Source organism: Microtus ochrogaster, chromosome 19 (assembly GCF_000317375.1).
Source record: "Microtus ochrogaster isolate Prairie Vole_2 chromosome 19, MicOch1.0, whole genome shotgun sequence".
Taxonomy (NCBI): domain Eukaryota; kingdom Metazoa; phylum Chordata; class Mammalia; order Rodentia; family Cricetidae; genus Microtus; species Microtus ochrogaster.
The window spans coordinates 28,710,303-28,729,777 of record NC_022021.1 but is presented as its reverse complement, the minus strand read 5'-3'; the positions used below and the strand labels follow the sequence as shown (position 1 = coordinate 28,729,777).

Here is a 19,475-nt window from a genome sequence, read left to right as displayed (position 1 = left end):
CAGGTCTGATTTGGTCTGATTGGGATTGTGTGTCGGCGGAGAGGTTTGGTCAGTTAAGAAAAAATACTTAACATTACTATGTATTTAATGACTGGAAACCATCACCATAGGCACGAGCACACACACATGCACACGCACACGCACCTACACCAAAAGACAATAAACAAAACATTAGGAAATAAGAATAGATACCTTTTCCCAGTGTAGATTCAGTACTTCTGGTGCAGGGAAATCCTGCTCTATGTTTTCCACTATGGTCTGCACTGTTAACAGTTGCTCGTCCATCTTCTGAAGCTTGGCAGTAAGATGCTCTAACTTTTGAGCAGCTTGGTTTGGAATGTGGCGAGCAGCAGGGCTTGGAGTGGGACAAGCAGTAGGGACATCCTGTAGCAGGGTCCAAAGCAGAGACTGTTCTCCAGAGTCCAATTTCGAGCTCTGTTCCTTGAACTGGAAGTTTGGTTCTAGCAGATCTAACATAAATCAAAGAAAAATCAGCATTAATCTTTTTTTTTTAAAGATTTTATTTATTTATTTTATGCATATGAACGCTCTATCTGAATGTATGCCTTTATTCACACCACAGATGGTGGCAAGCCACCATGCGATTGCTGGGAATCGAACTCAGGACCTCTGAAAGAACAGCCAGTGCTCTTAACCACTGAGCCATCTCTCCAGCCCCAAAATCAGCATTAATCTTAAAGGAAAAGAAGATAAGGATAATCTCATTTAGGCCAACATGCCATTAGTTTCCAAATCTCTTATTAGTTAAGAAACTTATAAATTTATTTCACTTTCTGGACTGCTGAGATTTAAGCCTATGGTGGATTATAGATCTAAACAATGTAGCACACACAGCTCTGCACACATAGCAATCCCTTCATACAAACTGCTACTACATTAAAAAACAACTACTGAAAACCAACAGCATTACACAGTAAAAGCTAATTCAGTGTTCCCAGCTCAGGAAACACTACTATTCACCACGTTCCCCAAGTCACAGGCCTAAGAGTAAGCAAGGGTTGCTCTCCTTCATAGTCCAAAGTGACATCAAGTATTGGCTCTCCCTCCTCCATGGCTCCATCCCTACACTGCTTTATTGGTGTGCTCAGAACACAGACCTCAAATAACATCCTACTTTTCTCCTGTGTAGTCTATCTTCCACAATGCCTAGCTGGACAAAGTAAAAACATAAATTTGATATTGTTACTTTCCCCCGCAAAACCTTTCCATGTGTCTCTAATGCCTTACCTTAACGGTCTAAATGTCTCAGTATGTCTAACAATGGCACAGCCTTCCCTCCACCACCAAAGCTTCAGCTCTTGCTCCTGCTTTCAACAAATCCCAACTTCCCAAACCCAGCAGGTGCCACAAAACTGCACTCCTGCAGTCAAGCCTCAGTCTGAATGCACTTTCTCCCTTCATCTGAGTCCCTTTAACAACCACTGTTGGTGTCTCTACCCTCTCAAGGAGATTAGATGTTGTCCTGCTCAGTCACCCAGCCCACGCAGCACTTCCAATCTGAATCTAATAATCCTAATTCCCATCTTCCTTTCCCCATAGTCACTGCCCACAGGCTGACAACCTGCAGGTACTTTTTCCACTCCTAGTATCTGGTCCCTACATGTTTATGGAATGAGAAATCCATCAAAAACAGCTTATTTTGCCTACTGTACTTAGCTCATAGGAATTTTATGAGAGTTTTTTGAGAGTTTCTGGTCCTAGTCCTGGCTAGCCTTCCCAGGAGAAGATGGTGTCAGTGCTGACACTGCCTTACCCTGTTTCAGTTTACCCTCACATTTCTTTATTATCTGACTACTGGTCCTGTTTCTCAGCAGCCTGAAGTGTCTCCTTGAATCACCCTCAGGGAAGATCTGGTGTACAATGATATGGGATTCCCCTATGTATGGTGTGAATGTGTTTGGTTAATGAATAAAGAAGCTGCTTAGGCCTATCACAGGGCAGAATTCAGTAAGGTGGGAATTCCAAGCAGAGATAGAGGAGAAAGTAGGCAGAGTCAGAGGGATGCCATGTAGCTGCTGGAGGAGACAGATGTTAGAACCTTACTGGCAGGCCACAACCTCATGGTGATGTACGGATTAATAGAGATGGGTTGAGTTAAGATATAAGAGCTAGCTAAAAAGACACCTAAGCTATTGTTTAATCAGTGATTTAATTAATACAGCTTCTGTGTAATTATTTTGGGTCTGGGCAGTCTGAAACAAAGAAGCAGTCTCCACTAACAGAGAGAGCTCGAAAAGGAATTCTAGACACACACACAAAAAACAGTTTAGCACAGCTTCTTGGTAGCCGCATTTTTTTCCCAGATGGGCTCTGTTTGCTGGCAGTAAGCAGGGGGGGGGGTGCTGGTGCTCCTTTAAGAGAGGTCTTCCCGACTCATAATTGGCAGCAAAAACCATGCAGCTCCTTTAAAAAGGCTTCCTGGTTTGTGCTAGTTGTGTGAACAACTCTGACTCTTTTGGAAGGTCTGGCTATGGAGCATTTAAATGGGGTTTGTGAGCAGACTGCTACAACTTACTTAATGGCAACACAGACCTGCTGTGTGCCTGAAAATGGGGCTGTGAGCATGGCTTGCAGAGATGGTACTGAACAGACCTCTGCCATGTTGGACTGGGCAGAGGCAAAAGGCAAAACAGAATTAGTCCTAGCCACGTGGCTTAGCATTTTAAGATGCGGTCCTGGTCAGAAAAGGATTACAGATATGCAATAAAGACAGACTCAGATGAAAAAAAGACCTCTAAATGGGTTACAGTGTTAGACAAATGTACATAGGCTAAGGGAAAGAAGAAGAAGAGTATAGAAAAACTAAAACAAAATCTTAGATATAGAGTCCAGGCAGTCATAGATTAAAGGAGTAAAAACAAATAAGCCACCTAAAGATGGAATAGTCACAGAGAGTCTGGATTATGTATATTATTGTGTATTCTTTGAATTTTTTAACTATAGAGATATTTGATTCTAGGAGCTGATAAGATAAACCAATATATATATTTCAAAGGTATCTTGACTTCAAAATTTGGGTCTAAAGATATGTTGCTTTGAAAAAGAGGTTCTGCTTCTGTTTCCATAGAAGATGAGAACCTGTGGATCCCATCCAGACTAATGTGCTTTGATGGACCAAGACCACCCAAAAGGTCTCTGTAAAACCCTAAAATTACTTTCCCCAAAAAACAGCAGGAAGCAGTTTGGAGAGAACTATGCCCAAATTCCCAAGTATTGTTTATAAACATTTGTTTACATTTAAAGGGGGATATGCTATATAGAGAAGAATACTTTGCATTAATATGGATCTTGGTTTATTGATACAATTTTTTTTTTCCGAGACAGGGTTTCTCTGTGATTTTGGAGCCTGTCCTGGAACTAGCTCTTGTAGACCAGGCTGGTCTCGAACTCACAGAGATCCGCCTGCCTCTGCCTCCCGAGTGCTGGGATTAAAGGCGTGCGCCACCACCTCCTGGCCTTATTGATACAAATTTAAGGTCAATTTTGATATATGCATATTTCTGCTCTTGATTAAGGTATTGTGTTTGTGCAGCTCATTTAAAAATTTAATGTATAATTAAGAAATATAGGTGAGTAGATAGTCATCTATAATAATCAAGCTAGTCATGTTAGGTTTTCTAGATATATAGAGATATATCTCAGATAGACAGGTATTCTTCAAACTTTTCAAAGACCAAGAGAATATGGCATTAAAATGTTTTAAGAGCTTATGACTTTTCATGACAATGAGACATATGTGCTCCTGGCAGCACCAATCTACTTCAAGAGGATGATAGGCATCTACGAAGCTCCTTATGGAGTTTGTTAGCCATTTGGGCAAGAAACTGTTCTTGCCTGGACTGCTTGATGTTATGCTGTATAAACTGGACATGCAGAACACACAGAGAAAAGACTGATGAACTTGCTTAAAGGTGTGACCGTCCTTCAGGATTCCTGCTTCATGAAAGAGTCGCCAAACATTCTGCAGACATTTGTCTGTGTCTGCAGGACACAGACAAACTGCCAATATAGGCAGAACTGTCTTTGAAATTTCCTGCTTCATGGAAAAGACTACCTGATACTATGGGCCTATAGGCTGAAGATGGATCCCCAATGTTACAGAAGAACTTAGGGTGACTGTCCAGGCAGTGAGCTGTCTCTGTCATTTCTAGAGTTTTAAGTTGCTTACAATGCGCTTCTGGTTAACTTAGGTAATATTATATCCTTCTGTGGTCTCTGATGCAGTTGAAGAATAAGTAGTTATAGTTTTCCTTAGTTAGGATAAAAGATAAAGCAGATATAAATATTGTAACTTTTGTAATTCTTGCTTGATATCTGTTTTGTTGTATGTAATCTTGCTATGCTAAAGTAAAAACCTTCCTTTTTACTTTGACAGAAAGGGGGAGGTGAAGTGGGATTTCCCTCTGTGTGCTGTGAGTGTGTTTGGTTAATAAATAACGAAGCTACTTGGGTCTATCACAGGGAAGAAGAGAGTAAGGCAGGAATTGCAAGCAGAGATAGAGGAAAAAGTAGACGGAGTCAAAGAGACACCATGTAACTGCCAGAGGAGACAAATGTTGGAAACTTGTCAGTAGGCCACAACCTCATGGTGATGCACAGATTAGTAGAGATGGGTTGATTTAAGATGTAAGAGTTAGCTAGAAGTATACATAAGCTAATAGGCCAAGCAGTGTTGCAATTAATATAGTTTCTGAGTTATTATTTGGGTCTGGGTGGTTAGGAAACAAATGAGCAGTCTCCACTAATAATACAGTAGCAACTCAGAATGGCCTTGGCATGTAAGAAAGGAAGCAGGCTGTCATATATGCTTATACATATACACAAGCATGAACAATTAGTTAAAAAAAAAAGAGGTCATAAATTTGCAAAGAAGGGTATATAAGAGTATTTGGAAGGAAAAAAGGGATAGGAAGAAAAATTATATAATTATATCTCAAAAGCAAAACAAACAAACACCCCTGAGTTATTAGTTGGCTACCATGCCCATGTATTTACTAGGTGCTATTACAAATTTCCTGCACATACACTTTCATCTGTGTGTGACGGGCAGGACAACGAGTGTGTGTGCCACCATGTGAGTGTGGAGGTCAGAGGACAATTTTAGGGAGCTGGTTCTCTTCTATCATGGGACCTGGGACTGAATTTGGGTTATAGGGCTTAAGAGTGAAAGTGCTTTTACTGGCCCTGAGTTCTCCTTCTTTTCAAAGATGAGAACTCCTCCTTTTAAACATCAGAATACTAAAGGGCTCAGACAAGATGTTTATTTTCACCTTATTAACTGGGGAAAAACGTGCACAAGAGATATGAAGTCTTCTTGCAAACTACCGTGGGTCCCAGACTTACAGCCACGGTTGTACCTCATTTACATACCTTATCCCTTTCTCTTTCAAGTGCCTTGGAAATGACCAAGGAGCAACACTTCTAACGTAACAGGAATAGAGGGAGGGGGGCCATGCAGTACACGCTGGCTGTTTACCTCTGTCCTGCTGCCTGTCTGACGGGATCACTGAGAGAATCCCCGGCTCCTTCACGTCCACAACATTTGCTTTTAAGTTTTTCTCATCCAACGAAGATTCAGTCCCTTTTGCAGGTTCAGAAATTAAACCTAGATTAGAACATAAAAGACAGACAAACACTGATTGTAAATTTCCAGTCCAGGCAACTGAGAGGCTAAGGGAACATTTCTAAATGTCAACACAAGCATGGATCTAGGGATCTAGGAAATTTTGGGTGACGTAACAGGGCTAAATACATCTTAGTGTAGGAAAAAAATACCTTGACTCTCGAAAGCATGAGGGGGGACAGCATTGACAACTGAAGCTGCCATACAATGCAGCTCTGCAGACAATGGGCCCTCTGGAGGACAGCTCTGTGGCTGGAGAACATTGTCATCTGAAGGCTCTTCACTGGCAGGTAATCCCAAAAGGTCCTCAGCTTCAATGTCAATCACATCTATGTACGTGTGTCTAGCCTGAGTTAAACACATAGTAACATTTATTTTTAATTTTAGATGACTACCAAACAGGTGGTAATGTTAGTTTGTCATCCTTCTTATTACTAACAAGCAAGCATCTGCATGCCTAACTTGCAGAAAGCAGCAATATGTTTGAGCTTTCTAATTGGAGCAGTATAGGGCATAACACTTCAGACACTTCTGGCCCTTCTTTCAGAGCTGTGCACATCTTTATACCCATTTTGCCTACAAAATGGGGTATTATATATGGATGGCCACAGTAAGTGTGAGACAAGGTTATTGTTAAAATTCAATGCAGACACCAAGGCTATTACCAAATGAGGTGGGGAAGGAGACAAAGGCTTCTCTGGTATTCCCGTGGGAAGTCTGACATTTAGACAGACATCTGGAATCAAGAGTTGAGGAACATTCAAAGGTTCATGGCCTGGAAATTAAAGAAAGAAAATTAAAAATGTTAAATATGTCTATAGTCATTAACTTTCTAAGAACAAGGTTACAGCAAAACAATATAAAATGTGTATTTCTTATACAAGTTTCTTAGGTATAAATATAAAATCCAACCAATTCTAGTCTAAGAGTTGATTTTCTATAAGGAAATTTATAATCAAAGACAAAGGAGTACTCTTCTTTTATGAATAACATACATGGAAAATAAGGTATCTAAATTTTATAAAAAAAGTTATAATTTCCTATTTCTATCTTAAATATATTAAATTATTTTACTTAAGAGAAATATACATATCAGCTACATTTTAAAAACTTTCAATAGTTAAGTCATGCTTATTCTTAAACATTCTTATTCTTAAAATGGATTTAGGCTAGTCATAGGCTCACTGCTAACTTTTATAGTTTCAACTGTTGGGGGCTGGAGAGATGGCTTAGCAGGTAAGAGCAAACACTGACTGTTCATCCAGAGGAGTCAATTCCTAGCACCCACATGGCAGCTCACAACTGTCTGTAACTCCAGTTTCAGGGGATCTGACACCCTCATACAGACATACATGCAGGCAAAAGACCAATGCACATAAAATAAGAATAAAAAAATCATTTTTTAAAGTTATAAATAAACAAATCATTCCAACAGCTGAATTTCATTAGTTATTTGCCTCTTCTTCAACAGTACACAGAGGCTCTCCACTACAGAGGTAAGCAGACAGCTGCCTCTATTCAACAGTACACAGAGGTTCTCCACTACAGAGGTAAGCAGACAGTTGAACCCTGCCCTTGTCCTAGGACTCAAATCTACTTTTCTAGCATTTTATTTTTAATAAAATATTACTTGACAATTCATATGTAAAATACAATTCATGACATATCAACTTTACTGAAAAACTGCTAATAAAGCTTTAATCTTAAATCACAGGTTAACTTTAAGATCTGAGGGGAAAAAACAAAACCATTTAAATTGTCACCCTATCTCTATGAAGCCACTTGCTTGGGGAAACTGTTTTCTAAGGGAGTAACTTTGGCTTTCGCACTATGCAGACATAGCTTTAATAAGTCAAACTTAATCTCAGAGAACAAAGAACTCACACCTGAGGTAGCAGAAATGACTTGTTGATTTTTACCTCTTTCAGAACCAACTTCTTGGGAAGTACCTTCCTTATCTTGTAGTAAATTCAAATATATGAGGGAAAAAGAAAAAAGAAAAATAATTTCACAAACACAGGAAAATTAAATATATAAAAACAGATAGTTAGTGTATGGAAAAGGTGGTGGGGAAAATAGACTGCCAGCTTAATTAATATAATATGACCCTGGCTTAATTTCCCCCAACTCAAAGAAAAAAAGGGAGAAGAAAGAAAAAACCCTAAAAACTATCTAACACATTAACACATCAATGTACTCAACAACAGAAGCTGGTTAAATATTACTTCGCACAACTGCAAAAGGAATATGCTTATAAAATACTCATGCAATAGAAGGGAATGTTTAAAGTAAATAGAAAGGAAAGGAAATGAAAAAGACATAGATAAACCTGAAAATAAGCGAGCTGGCAATTTTCAGATATAAGGTGAAAATGACATTATTTTACATGACAAAAAAGGTATTCTATGTCATCCAATTTTCTCAGACTTAAAGTACTAAGTAACAACATATTAAGGATTATTATATATTTTAAATACTACTTCACTAGTATCTATTTTATTAGTATGCACAAACTACGCAATAATATTGAACACACATGTGTGTCACCTTCCACAATGCTGCAAATGTACTGTGATGTAAATATAGCAAAAAGGAACACCATGCTAGGATGCTCTATGAGTGTCTAAAGGTAACTGGGAATGGGACATGACAGTTAAATTCTCAGGGAAAAGCTAGGAATATGGGAAACCCAGGGACCAGGAGTTCAGATACTATGAAAGGACACTTTTGCTATATGAAATGTATGATTTCATATTTGATATAGCTTGCTATATTATTATATCAACGAGCACTTACGCATTTTATAAGGAGACAAGCCACCTGCCCTCTCGGCCTAGCCACAGACTGCTCTTATTCTCACGCCAGCTTCACTAGCCAGAGCCCCAAGCCTCGCACCCTAGGTCCACATGACCAGTGAAGGAAACTCCTGACCCAGGGTGTCTAATTTGAACATTCTTTATACTCACTTGAGCTCTTTAACAGGCTTGCAATATCTATTTTATGAAAATATCTATTTTATGTTTTACTTAAATTATAAGTTCAGGTTATCATAATGCTATTTCAGGTTATCATAAATGCTATTTGTAATTTTTCCTAGAAAATTAAGGAGAATAACTTGGGATAAGTAACTAATATCACATAATTTAAAATTCTCTTTAAATTACTGCCTTAAAGAAAATGTATAAATATCTACCAAAGTTTAAAAGACATTATTTTTTAATCACGTGTATATGTGACTATGTATGCTGGCTAAGTAGAGATACCCACAGAGGCCAGAAGACTACATCAGATCCTCTGCAGAATTACAGTCACTTGTGAACTTCCCAACACAGATGCTAGAAACTGAAGTCAGTCTGGAAGATATCAAGTGCTCTTAACCACTAAGCTAGGTCTCCTGCTATACATCAACTTTTCAAACATTTAAAGTATTTACCTGGGTCTGTGTTTGTACTTGCATCCTGACTTCCCACAACTTTCTTTCGTACAGAGGCCATGAAATGCAGTCCAGCTGAAGTATGAACATCATCTTCTAACATTTCTTAAACGTAACAAAACACTGAAAGCAATCACTGAGAGCCAGCATATTATTGGAAGCACAGTAATCGGAGGTGTGTGTTGGGATGATATCAAAGTACATTTTCTACACACGGTACTGTATAACTACATCTTAAAGACACAGTGAATCGAACCCACGCTTGGAGAGGACACAGTGGTCGGGCCCAGAAACCTAGAGCCTTCTCCTCTAGCTGATGAAGATCCAGTGGAAGCAATGTGATCAGATCGCTACTGGAAAAACCCACCCCACCAGAGGAAGGCAGAGTTGAATGAATAAAACTTCTGTAGCCGTTACAAGGGAGGTAAGAAAGGCTGAGACTGGCTGGCTGAGTAGAAGTAAGGAAAAGTAAAAGGTAGAATTTGGGGGTTGTCATTTGGTTGGTATTAATATAAATGGAGACAGAGAACATAGCAAGGGGAAAAAAAAAGCAGTTGGGCAGGAAAGACAATGAAATCCGGCTTCACGAGTTACAAGTGGTCTTTCCCCGAGCAGAGAAGCTTGGCAGGAGTAGAATCCAAGTACCAAGTATGTTATGGCAGCTGAGTTAGACTGAGATTCTACAAGGAGATGGCCTACAAAGACTAGATGGAATAAGAGAAAAATACTGGGCAGTGGTGGCGCACACCTTTAATCCCAGCACTTGGGAGGCAAAGGCAGGCGGATCTCTGTGAGTTTGAGGCCAGCCTGGTCTACAACAGCTAGTTCCAGGACAGGTTCCAAAGCTACAGACAAACCATGTCTAGGAAAAAAAGAGAGAGACAGACGGAGACAGAGACTAACAATTACACATAATAAATTAGGTATAATAATATAGACATAAAACGACTGAGTATATAAACACATAGTTGGTTATTAGTTGCTCTTAGTTTCAGGCAGTTCTCAACTTAGAAGTTCTTAAATAAGAGTGAGCAAGAGTGGGTTTTTTTTTTCTTTTTCTTACAAGAGCTGCTTTGCTTGGGAGGGGGGCATGCCTACAATCCCAGCACTTGGGAGACAGAGGCAGAGGCAAGTAGATTACTTATTTTGAGGCCAGCCCAGTCTACAGAGCCAGTTCCAGGACAGTCCGCCTCAAAAAAACAAAAAATAAAACAAACAAACAAACAAAACACCAAAGGGGAAAAAAAAGAATCCTGTGGTCATGGTGTCTCTTCACAGCAAACAGAACACTGACTAAGATAGTAACTTAGTCTCAGTTTTATATTACATTTATTCCTTCCTTCTCCCACCCCAAAAAAGTTTCTCTGTGTGTAGCTCTGGCTGTTTTGGATCCTGATTTATAGACCAGGCTGGCCTCTAACTCGGAGATCCACCTGCCTTTGCCTCCTAAGTGCTGGAATTAAAGGTGTGTGCCACCACCGCTCAGCCTTATTATATTTATTTCTAAAAAGCTGACTTAACATTAAACTTAGACATTAATCATGTGTATACATACCGAAAGGAATGTCAAATTTTTCCAAAGGCTGAGAATCACCATGTCCTAGTTGTTCCTAAATAGAGCCAAACAATGTATTAATAACTCAAAGGTGTTTATTATTTTGGAAAAAAGTCCATCTAATAGCTATAAAAATTGAATTCAAAGTTACAGGTTTACTTTTCATTATTTTAGGCCTGTTTACTCTGTCAAAACAAGTGTATAAGAGTTCATAAAATCCATTTGTCAAGTAATAAAACAGTATTATCAATTTAATACCAACTTACTAATTACCATGTGTAGGTCTCCCCAGCAGAGCAGACTTGACACCCAAACTGTACCTCTATCCTACTAAACTCCTCAATAGACTCGAAAGATATTTAGTATCTCTGTACATGGTCATGAGGACTCGATGAAAAAGCAAGGCTTTAAAGCATACATAACTGAAATTATTTATCTTTAATGTTTTTTTCCAAATTCAGAATGAATGCTTAAAGAGATTTGACTTATAAAATAGGTTATAAAGCAAATGTACCTGGATAAGCCTGGAGGCTTCTCAGCCTCCAAGAGGAAATGGTAACATCATACACCATGAGCATTAAGACAGAAAATTAAGAGAAAAACCCAGAGTGACTTCTACACAGCAGTCACCTGGCAGATCACACACCATATGCATTAAGATGGAAGAAAACCCAGAGTGACTTTTTAAAAAAAGATTTATTTATTATGTATACAGTGTTCTGCCTGCACACCAGAAGAGGGTACCAGATATCATTTATAGATGGTTGTAATCCACCATGTGGTTGCTGGGAACTAAATTCAGGACCTTTGGAGGAACAGTCAGTGCTCCTAACCTCTGAGCCATCTCTCCAGCCCCCACCCCCAGAGTGACTTCTACACAGCGTCACCAGGCAGATGTGCTAAGCTGCCATTTTCAGTTTGTCGTCCAGTTGTTTCTCATGTTCACACTGAGTGTATCTGTGTGTGGAGGGAATCAGTAGAGCTCAGGTGTATAATGACGGCCAGACCCTTCAAACCACAGCCTGAACCTTCCAGCAACCAGGCTTCACAGCCACAAAGAAATACCAAAGTGCTCTATGCAAGTTAGGGATGGATTACTGCAGCTGCTCTGTACCTTGGGCTCCGTGATGACTTCCGAGCCGTTACTAATGAGGGACTCCTCTGGTCGGAAACTAACACTTGGTTTCCCTCTTGGCTTCTGAGCTCTTCCTTCCTGTAGCTCTCTTTCAGCTCGTCTGCTCCGCCTGACGAGGACAACAGTACAGAACATGATTTCCCTCACAGTAACTTCAGGTTTTCATTTGTGTCTTGACACTTGAAAACAACTGCTGAAAATCCATGTCACTAAGGCTTAACTAAACTAGCAAGACACTCCGCGGAAACACACGGGCACGGGTGCCCCTGAATTGAGCACTCTGACTTGGTCACTAACACGTGGAAACAGGTGTACACGTCTGGAGCATGGTAGAAGCTGGTGGCGGAAGCCCTATGAAAACCTCCTCTAAGCTCCTTGAGGAGGCTAAGTAAAAGCCTCAGCAAGGAGAGCTCAACACTGGAAGAACCAGCACTGGTAAATTTGAACACGTGTTCTGTACTCATAACATACTAATCAACATGTCTTCAACATCCGCTGCAGGTCAAAGGCTGTCATGGGCTCTCTTCAGTTCGACTTGGGAAGCACATCTCTTAGTGCCGAGACACTTCCTACCATTACCAACACTCCTGCACCTTCTAACACTTTGGGGGATACATGGTGAAGCATGGAAAGGTAAATATTGATTCAAAGAGCTAACTGTTCACGGAATTTTACTTGATCCCAAAAATTAGTACTACAGAACATTCTGTCACAGAAACATGGAGAAAAGCGCTCCAACCCATGAAAAGTAAGAAAGAAAAATGGAGAGGGGGGGAAATCTTCCCTCACCGCAAGATTAGCTGACACTACGAACTACATTCCTATGAAGGAACTAAAGCGGGACCATTGTTAGGATCCAGGCATACAACACATCAGGTAACATTTCATGCACAACTCGCCTCTTCTTTCCTTGTGTTATTTTAGATGGTTCCGTGTTGACCTTTAGAAGCTGAAGATGCCCAGAATCACCTTGTTCAAACACATTATGTGCTAGTTTTTGCTGGCTCCTTTTAAATGCCATGAGGTTTTCAAGTGGGATAAGTTGTGGCTTCTTGTACTACAGAAAGAAAGCATAACAACTCAAATACACAATTATATTGGAGAAACAAAGAAAACACATGTTTAAATTAAACTAAGACACATAAGAGACAGAACACTGACTTGGACAAGAAGAATGAATATCCGCATTTTAGACAATTAGAGAGGGTCGTTAAGTTTCATATAGGTCTTTTTTACTTCCTCCCCTGGAGACTGGCTCAGGGCCTTGAGGATGCTGAGCCAGGGCTCGAAAGACCACTCAACGGCATCCTTTGCCCTCAACTGAGCCATCTTGTTTCCTCCTCTTCTAAATTGCATTTCCATATAAAATATTCCTCCCTGTGAGGGAAATATATGTAGGGCTATATTATAAATATATATTGACTGTAAATACAAGAGGCAGGATGAAGTGGCTTGGAGACTATAGATGGAGGAAGCATATCAGCATATGCTGATAGCCCTAAACAGGGCCAAGAAAACCTGCGGTAATAATAGAATTGTTCTCAAAATCTTTAATGTCCTCTTCTGTTTATAGTATGTTCAGAACAGGAGGCGTAGCTGATACTTCCTCTAATGAATAACCCTTACTTTCTGTAGCAGCACCTGTGGTGGTAAAGTGTACCTGAGAACAAGTCACTCAATCGCTGCCCTAATACAAGTCAGAAGCTCAACCATCGTAAGTTGGTAAGTCAAAGACAGTGTCTTTGAAGAGGACTTGGTATGTTTATAAACCTACTGTCTCATTGCTGGAAAGCTACTGACAAACTTCCATGTGCTTAAAAACTTTTATCTGAAACTAATTTGAAGATGATGGTATCACAATTGCTAAGAACTTCAAGCACACCATGTGCACTTACTACACACACTCTCTCTCTGGTCAATTGTATTTTACTTATATCTTTTTGTTGTTGTTGTTTATATTTCAAGACAGGGTTTCTCTGTAGCTTGAAGCCTGTCCTGGAACTAGCTCTTGTAGATCAGGCTGGCCGAACTCACAGAGATCCTCCTGCCTCTGCCTCCTGATTACAGGGATTAAAGGCGTGTGCCCCCACTATCCGGCTCATTTTACATATATCTTATGTATGCAAAAATATACATAAAAGAGTGTAAATTCTGGCATTTATATTAAAAACCTAAAATATTTAAGATGTAAAATAATTTAAAACCTGAATTCTATGCTACTGTCTGTAACAGAAGAATTATTTTAAGAAATAGGCTGGTAAAGCCAGGTGGTGGTAGCAAATGCCTTTAATTCCAGCACTTGGAAGGCAGAGGCAGGCGGACCTCTGTGAGTTTGAGGCCAGCTTGGTCTATAAAGCCAGTTCCAGGGTACCCAGGACTGTTACACAGAGAAACCCTGTCGCAATAAACAACAACAACAAAGAAGTAGGTAAAGCACTTGCTGCCGAGCAATGACAGAACCCACACGGTAGGGATAACCAGTCCATGTCTCTAACATTCAACTGTGTACACATGTATGCACACTGTGCTGCACAGTTCTGTGTCAACATGACCCAATATAAAAATTGTCCTCAGAGGAGGGAACCTCAACTAAGAAAATGCCTCCAAGGGCCTGGCAGTGGTGGCACACGCCTTTAATCCCAGCACTTGGGAGGCAGAGGCAGGCAGAGCTCTGTGAGTTCAAGGCCAGCCTGGTCCACAGGAGCTAGTTAGCCAGGGCTGTTACACAGAGAAACCCCCTCGAAAGAAAGAAACAAAGAAAGAAAGGAAGGAAGGAAGGAAGGAAGGAAGGAAGGAAGGAAGGAAGGAAGGAAGGAAGGAAGAAAATGCCTCCATAAGACTGGTCTGTAGGCAAGCCTACAGAGCATTTTCTTAATCAGCGATCAATGGGAGAGGCCCCAGTCCATTGTGTGTAGTACCAATCTTGGACTGGTGGTCCAGGGTTCTACAAAAAAGCAGACCGAAGCCGGGCGGTGGTGGCGCACGCCTTTAATCCCAGCACTTGGGAGGCAGAGGCAGGCAGATCTCTGTGAGTTTGAGACCAGCCTGGTCTACAAAGCTAGTTCCAGGACAGGCTCCAAAAACCACAGAGAAACCCTGTCTCAAAAAACCAAAAAAGCAGACTGAGCAACCCAGTAAGAGCACCTCTCCATGGCCTCGGCTCAGCTCCTGCTTCCAGGTTCCTGCCCTGTTTGAGTTCCTGTCCTGACTTCCTTCAATGGTGAACTTTAAGTGATGAAGTGGGGTAAGCCAAATAAACCCTTTCCTCCATGAATTGCTTTTGGTCATGGTGTTTCATGCCAGCAATAGTAGCCCTAACTAAGACATATATACTCAGTATAAATAGACGTTAAAACATGTTCTTGAGCGCTCACAGAACATACAGATTTTGCAGCATGGGAAAACACAACAGCTTGTCAATCACCACACACAAAGTCATTACCGTGTTCTCCGGGGGCAAACATGAATGAAGCAATGATAGCTGTGGATTTTGTTTTCTTTCTGGGTCACATTTGGTAGGTACTGAGGGCAATCTCGATTGTGATGAGAATATACAAGGTGGCTTGAACTGCAGGTGTAATAAAGGAAGTCCAAAAGAATTCTGAGGAGCTATCTCAGGGAGCCCTGCTTTAACATCAAACACACTTTCTTGTTTTATAAATACTGAAGAAGCCTGCCGAGGTGTCAAGTGCTGTCCAACATACTGATCCAAGTTCGCATGCTGAGGGGTGTCTCTGAGGACAGCATCCGCCTTGTTCATGGCTTCCACACTGTAGTGGCTTGGATTTGAGTGGCATGGTGAGGTAGGCTGCACTATTCTCTGAGACAGAGGAGGCTGGCAAGAATCAGATAATCCCCAAGCCTCTTTTGGTTGGGCCTGAGGTCTCAAAGTAACCTCTGGAATTCTTCCTAGAGGTAAGGAGAGGGGCTTGAATTCACGCTTGGGCTGAAAATGAAGCAGGGGAAAACCACTCCCAGGAGTAACTGCTCTGGCCGGCGGGATCAGCTGTGGTGCCCTCTGGACAGCAGCAGGGGTGAACAGGAGCTGGAGGCCAGTGTCTCCAGCAGGAGTGCGAGAAAATGAAGTGGGTTCCAAGCTTCGAGATGCTCCAGTTTCTCCTCTCATCTTAGGCTGGCCATCTAATTGACACAAAGGAATACTCCCATGGGCAATGTTCTGAGAGAAAAATAATATATAAATTTACACTATATTACAATTTTTTTGTAAATAATATCAAGTATGATGTAAATGGATAGCATGTGCTAAAAAATACATTTATTCCAATAACAAAAAGCCAGTGATTAATCGAATAGGACACAAATGCTACTTACTGTGTGTGTGTGTGTGTGTGTGTGTGTGTGCGCGTGTGTGTTTGTGTGTGCGCGAGCACACGTGCACATCTGTGATGATTAGCCTTAATTGTTAACCTGACACAACCTAGAATCATGAGGGAAAACAGTTTCAATAAGAGACTGTCTACAGTGGGTTGAATATGTCTGTGGAAGATTCTCTAAGATAACTCACATGGGAAGACCCAGGCCACAGTGGGCGGCACCTTCCCTAGGCATGGGAAATAACGCTGAGCACAAGCAAGTAAGGCATGTTTTTGTCTCTCTTTACTCTTGACTGTGGATGGGATATGACAAGATGCTTCAAGTTCCTTCTACTTTGACCTATAATGAACTATACCCTGGAACTGCAAAATGAGATAAACCCTTTCTCCCCCAAGTTGCTTTTTTTCAGGTTATTTTATGAGAGGAACAGAAATAAAACCAGAATATAATGCTTGAGGGTCCATGTGCAGGTAGAGAGAGACCATAGGACCATCTTGGGTGTCATCAGGTACCATCCGTTGTTGTTGTTTTGGTTTTCATTATTTTAAAACAGGGTCTCTAATTGGCCAAGAACTCACCAAGTAGGTTAGACAAGCTTGAGGTGAGCCCAAGGATCTGTCACTACCCCCCCAGCACTGGGATTGGGTGTGCACCATGACTGACTTTTCTTTAACACTGGTTCTGACATGAACTCCTGCCAACTGAGCTGTCTTTCCCGTTCTATGGTGTCGTTGTGTGGATTACCTCTGCACTTCCATTACTGTCCTGATCAGGTTGGCTGACTCCTGCATGGTCTGCTGGGCTGTTCTCGCCAGGCTCCCGCCTACATTCTCCCACGGACTCTGGGTGAGTGGAAAATCTCTGTCTGCTATTGACCTCAGAAGCACAACCACTCCTTGTGGGCTTTGATGCTGGGCTTTCCCCACCATGCACAGGATGAACCTGCTGGAGAAGCCGATGTATGTCTGGGAGATTAGCAACGGACGGTCCTACTATTTGCATCAGGCTTAGGAAATTGATCTGCTGCAGCTAGAATAAAACAAAATAATGCAAAATAATGCCTTAAACACAATGAAAAGGCTGGGAAGTGGTGGCATAAGTCAAGGTGGCATAAGAGACTACAGTCTGCTGTGGAACAACCTTTGTACACTGTGAACATGTATTATTATCACTGGCTAATGAAGAGCCAACTGGCCTATAGCTGGGCAAGAAAAAGTTAAATAGGATTTGTGGACAAAAAGGGGGTAAGGTAGAAGAAGGTGAAGTCACCAGGAAACATGGAGAGAAGCTTTATGAACACATTGTGCTAAAAAAAAAAAAAGTATGGCCAAGTGGTAGAACATAGATAAAAAATACAGATTAATTTAAGTTGTAAGTGTTAGCTAGTAGCAAGCCTAAGCTATCAGCCAAGCATATAACTAATATTAAGTGTCTGTGTGGTTACGGGGAGCCAGTGGTCCTGATGAAAAACTCTGCCTACAACAGTCACATATAATTATGGGGCCAAACAATCAAGAGGACACAGTAAACATACGAAGATTTTGTCTAAATAATAACAAAAACAACAACAAAACTAGAGTGGGGAGGTAGCAACAAAGGGACATAGTGAAAATGAGCGAGTAATGGAGATAGCAAAACAACGCAGCCACGCTCAACGCTGCACAGTAAAACAGTGAACTTGTTAAATGTACAGAGCACTGAGCAGGTAGAACCCCAGCAATTCACACAACAGTTGGAGAAACACTTTTCCCACTTCAAGCCGGCAGCCAGGTAGCATTCCTCTAAGAGGGGTAGAAAGGAACTGGGGAGAAGAAGGACAAATCAAATTCCTGGGACTGTGGACATCCTGAAAGAGTATCTCACCAGGACTCCTACGTTCGGTGAGAGATCAGTGCCAAGAATCACTAATATAAAATGGAATATAAGACATAAAGATACCGGCCAGGCAGTGGTGGCGCACGCCTTTAAAACCAGCACTTGGGAGGCAGAGGCAGGTGGATCTCTGTGTGAGTTCAAGGCCAGCCAGGTCTACAAGAGCTAGTTCCAGGACAACCAGGGGTTTTACACAGAGAAACTGTGTCTCGAAAAACATAACAAAAACAAACAAACAAAAATATAAGATACCTAAACATAGACACAAGTAGAGGATTAGGTATGAGGGAAATTATGAGGTAAGAGGAAAAAGGGGGGCCAGAGAGATGACTCAGTAGCTTAGAGCATATGCTATTCTTGCAAGAGACCTGAGTGGGTTCCCAGCACTCACATCAGACAGCTCACAGCTGACCTATAACCCAGCTCCAAGGGATCTGACCATCTCTTCTGGCAACTACATTCACATGCACATCTTCTACAGGGATATACACATAATTAAAAATAAAAACAATATGATTTTAAAAAGCAATAAACAAAACTATTGGTTGAAAGAAAACAATGTGCTTAGGGGGGAAAGAAAGACAAAAGAAGTCAAAGTGAACAGTCTTTTGAAATGCCCAAGACAAAATTAGGTTCAAAAGCTTGTATAGAAAATACATTTGGGATTTTTTTTTGTAAATCTGATTTGATCTACCTGACACCTTACCCAAAATAACGAGAAAAATAAGTCACACATATCTAGACTACAGGTCCAGAGGAGGAATTGTAAGAGCACAGAAAGGTATGGAATTCACTTTGACTAGTCCATTTCTACTAGTTTGCTAATTTTAAGCTGTATCATGTGTATATTTACTTACGTAGTCAAATGCTCACCTGAACTAATTTAAACATCTCTTCCTGAAGCATCTGCCTAACAGAATCAGAAGAATCTGGTAAGTGAACCCTGTGCTCGTGTCTCTGAGGCTCCTGAGGTGTGGGGACAGGTGTCTGTGAAGCACCATGGGCTCCGCTCGACATGAGCAGTGGAGCTGAGGAAGATCTCTCTTCAAGTTCAGAAATCTGTGCACTGTGGAAAAACATTCAAATAAAAAATACATTAATGAACAACAGAAATCCCCAATTAGATACAATGACCTAAATACTTAGACACTATTTTTCTTTGGGTCTGAAGGTTACTCAAGTGATTCAGGGCTCTCCCCATCATCTGAACATCTGCATGTGTCCTTCCCAGCAGTGACGTCACGGCCCAGAACAGCCCCCCTGGCTCCGGAAGGTAGCAAGCCTGAGACCTGCACCGTCGTCCTCTTTAACCAGAGAGACCTTGGACTGAAATGCTAACTAAAATTAACAACTGAAAAGAGATTTAAGGGGCTGGAGAGATGGTTCAGCAGTCAAGAGCACTGGCTGCTCTTCCAGAGCACCTGGGTTCAATTCCCAGCACCCAACTGGAAGCTCACAATTGTCTTTTAACTCCAGTTCCAGGGCATCTGACACCTTTATA

The 19,475-nt window shown here is 41.1% G+C and overlaps 1 protein-coding gene across 1 annotated transcript in view; it reads right to left on the bottom strand.

Moving 5' to 3' along the window:
- Positions 1-19,475, bottom strand: part of Cplane1 (ciliogenesis and planar polarity effector 1) — a 100,080-nt gene that overhangs the window by 23,905 nt on the left and 56,700 nt on the right. The window contains exons 32-43 of the mRNA XM_026783707.1: positions 18,848-19,040; positions 16,847-17,131; positions 15,210-15,944; positions 12,667-12,824; positions 11,747-11,876; positions 10,633-10,687; positions 9,078-9,182; positions 7,531-7,602; positions 6,310-6,419; positions 5,797-5,992; positions 5,498-5,626; positions 193-470 (exon numbers count right to left, since the gene is read on the bottom strand). Coding sequence (XP_026639508.1) covers positions 193-470; positions 5,498-5,626; positions 5,797-5,992; positions 6,310-6,419; positions 7,531-7,602; positions 9,078-9,182; positions 10,633-10,687; positions 11,747-11,876; positions 12,667-12,824; positions 15,210-15,944; positions 16,847-17,131; positions 18,848-19,040 — 2,446 coding nt within the window. The remainder of the gene's footprint in view (positions 1-192; positions 471-5,497; positions 5,627-5,796; positions 5,993-6,309; positions 6,420-7,530; positions 7,603-9,077; positions 9,183-10,632; positions 10,688-11,746; positions 11,877-12,666; positions 12,825-15,209; positions 15,945-16,846; positions 17,132-18,847; positions 19,041-19,475) is intronic.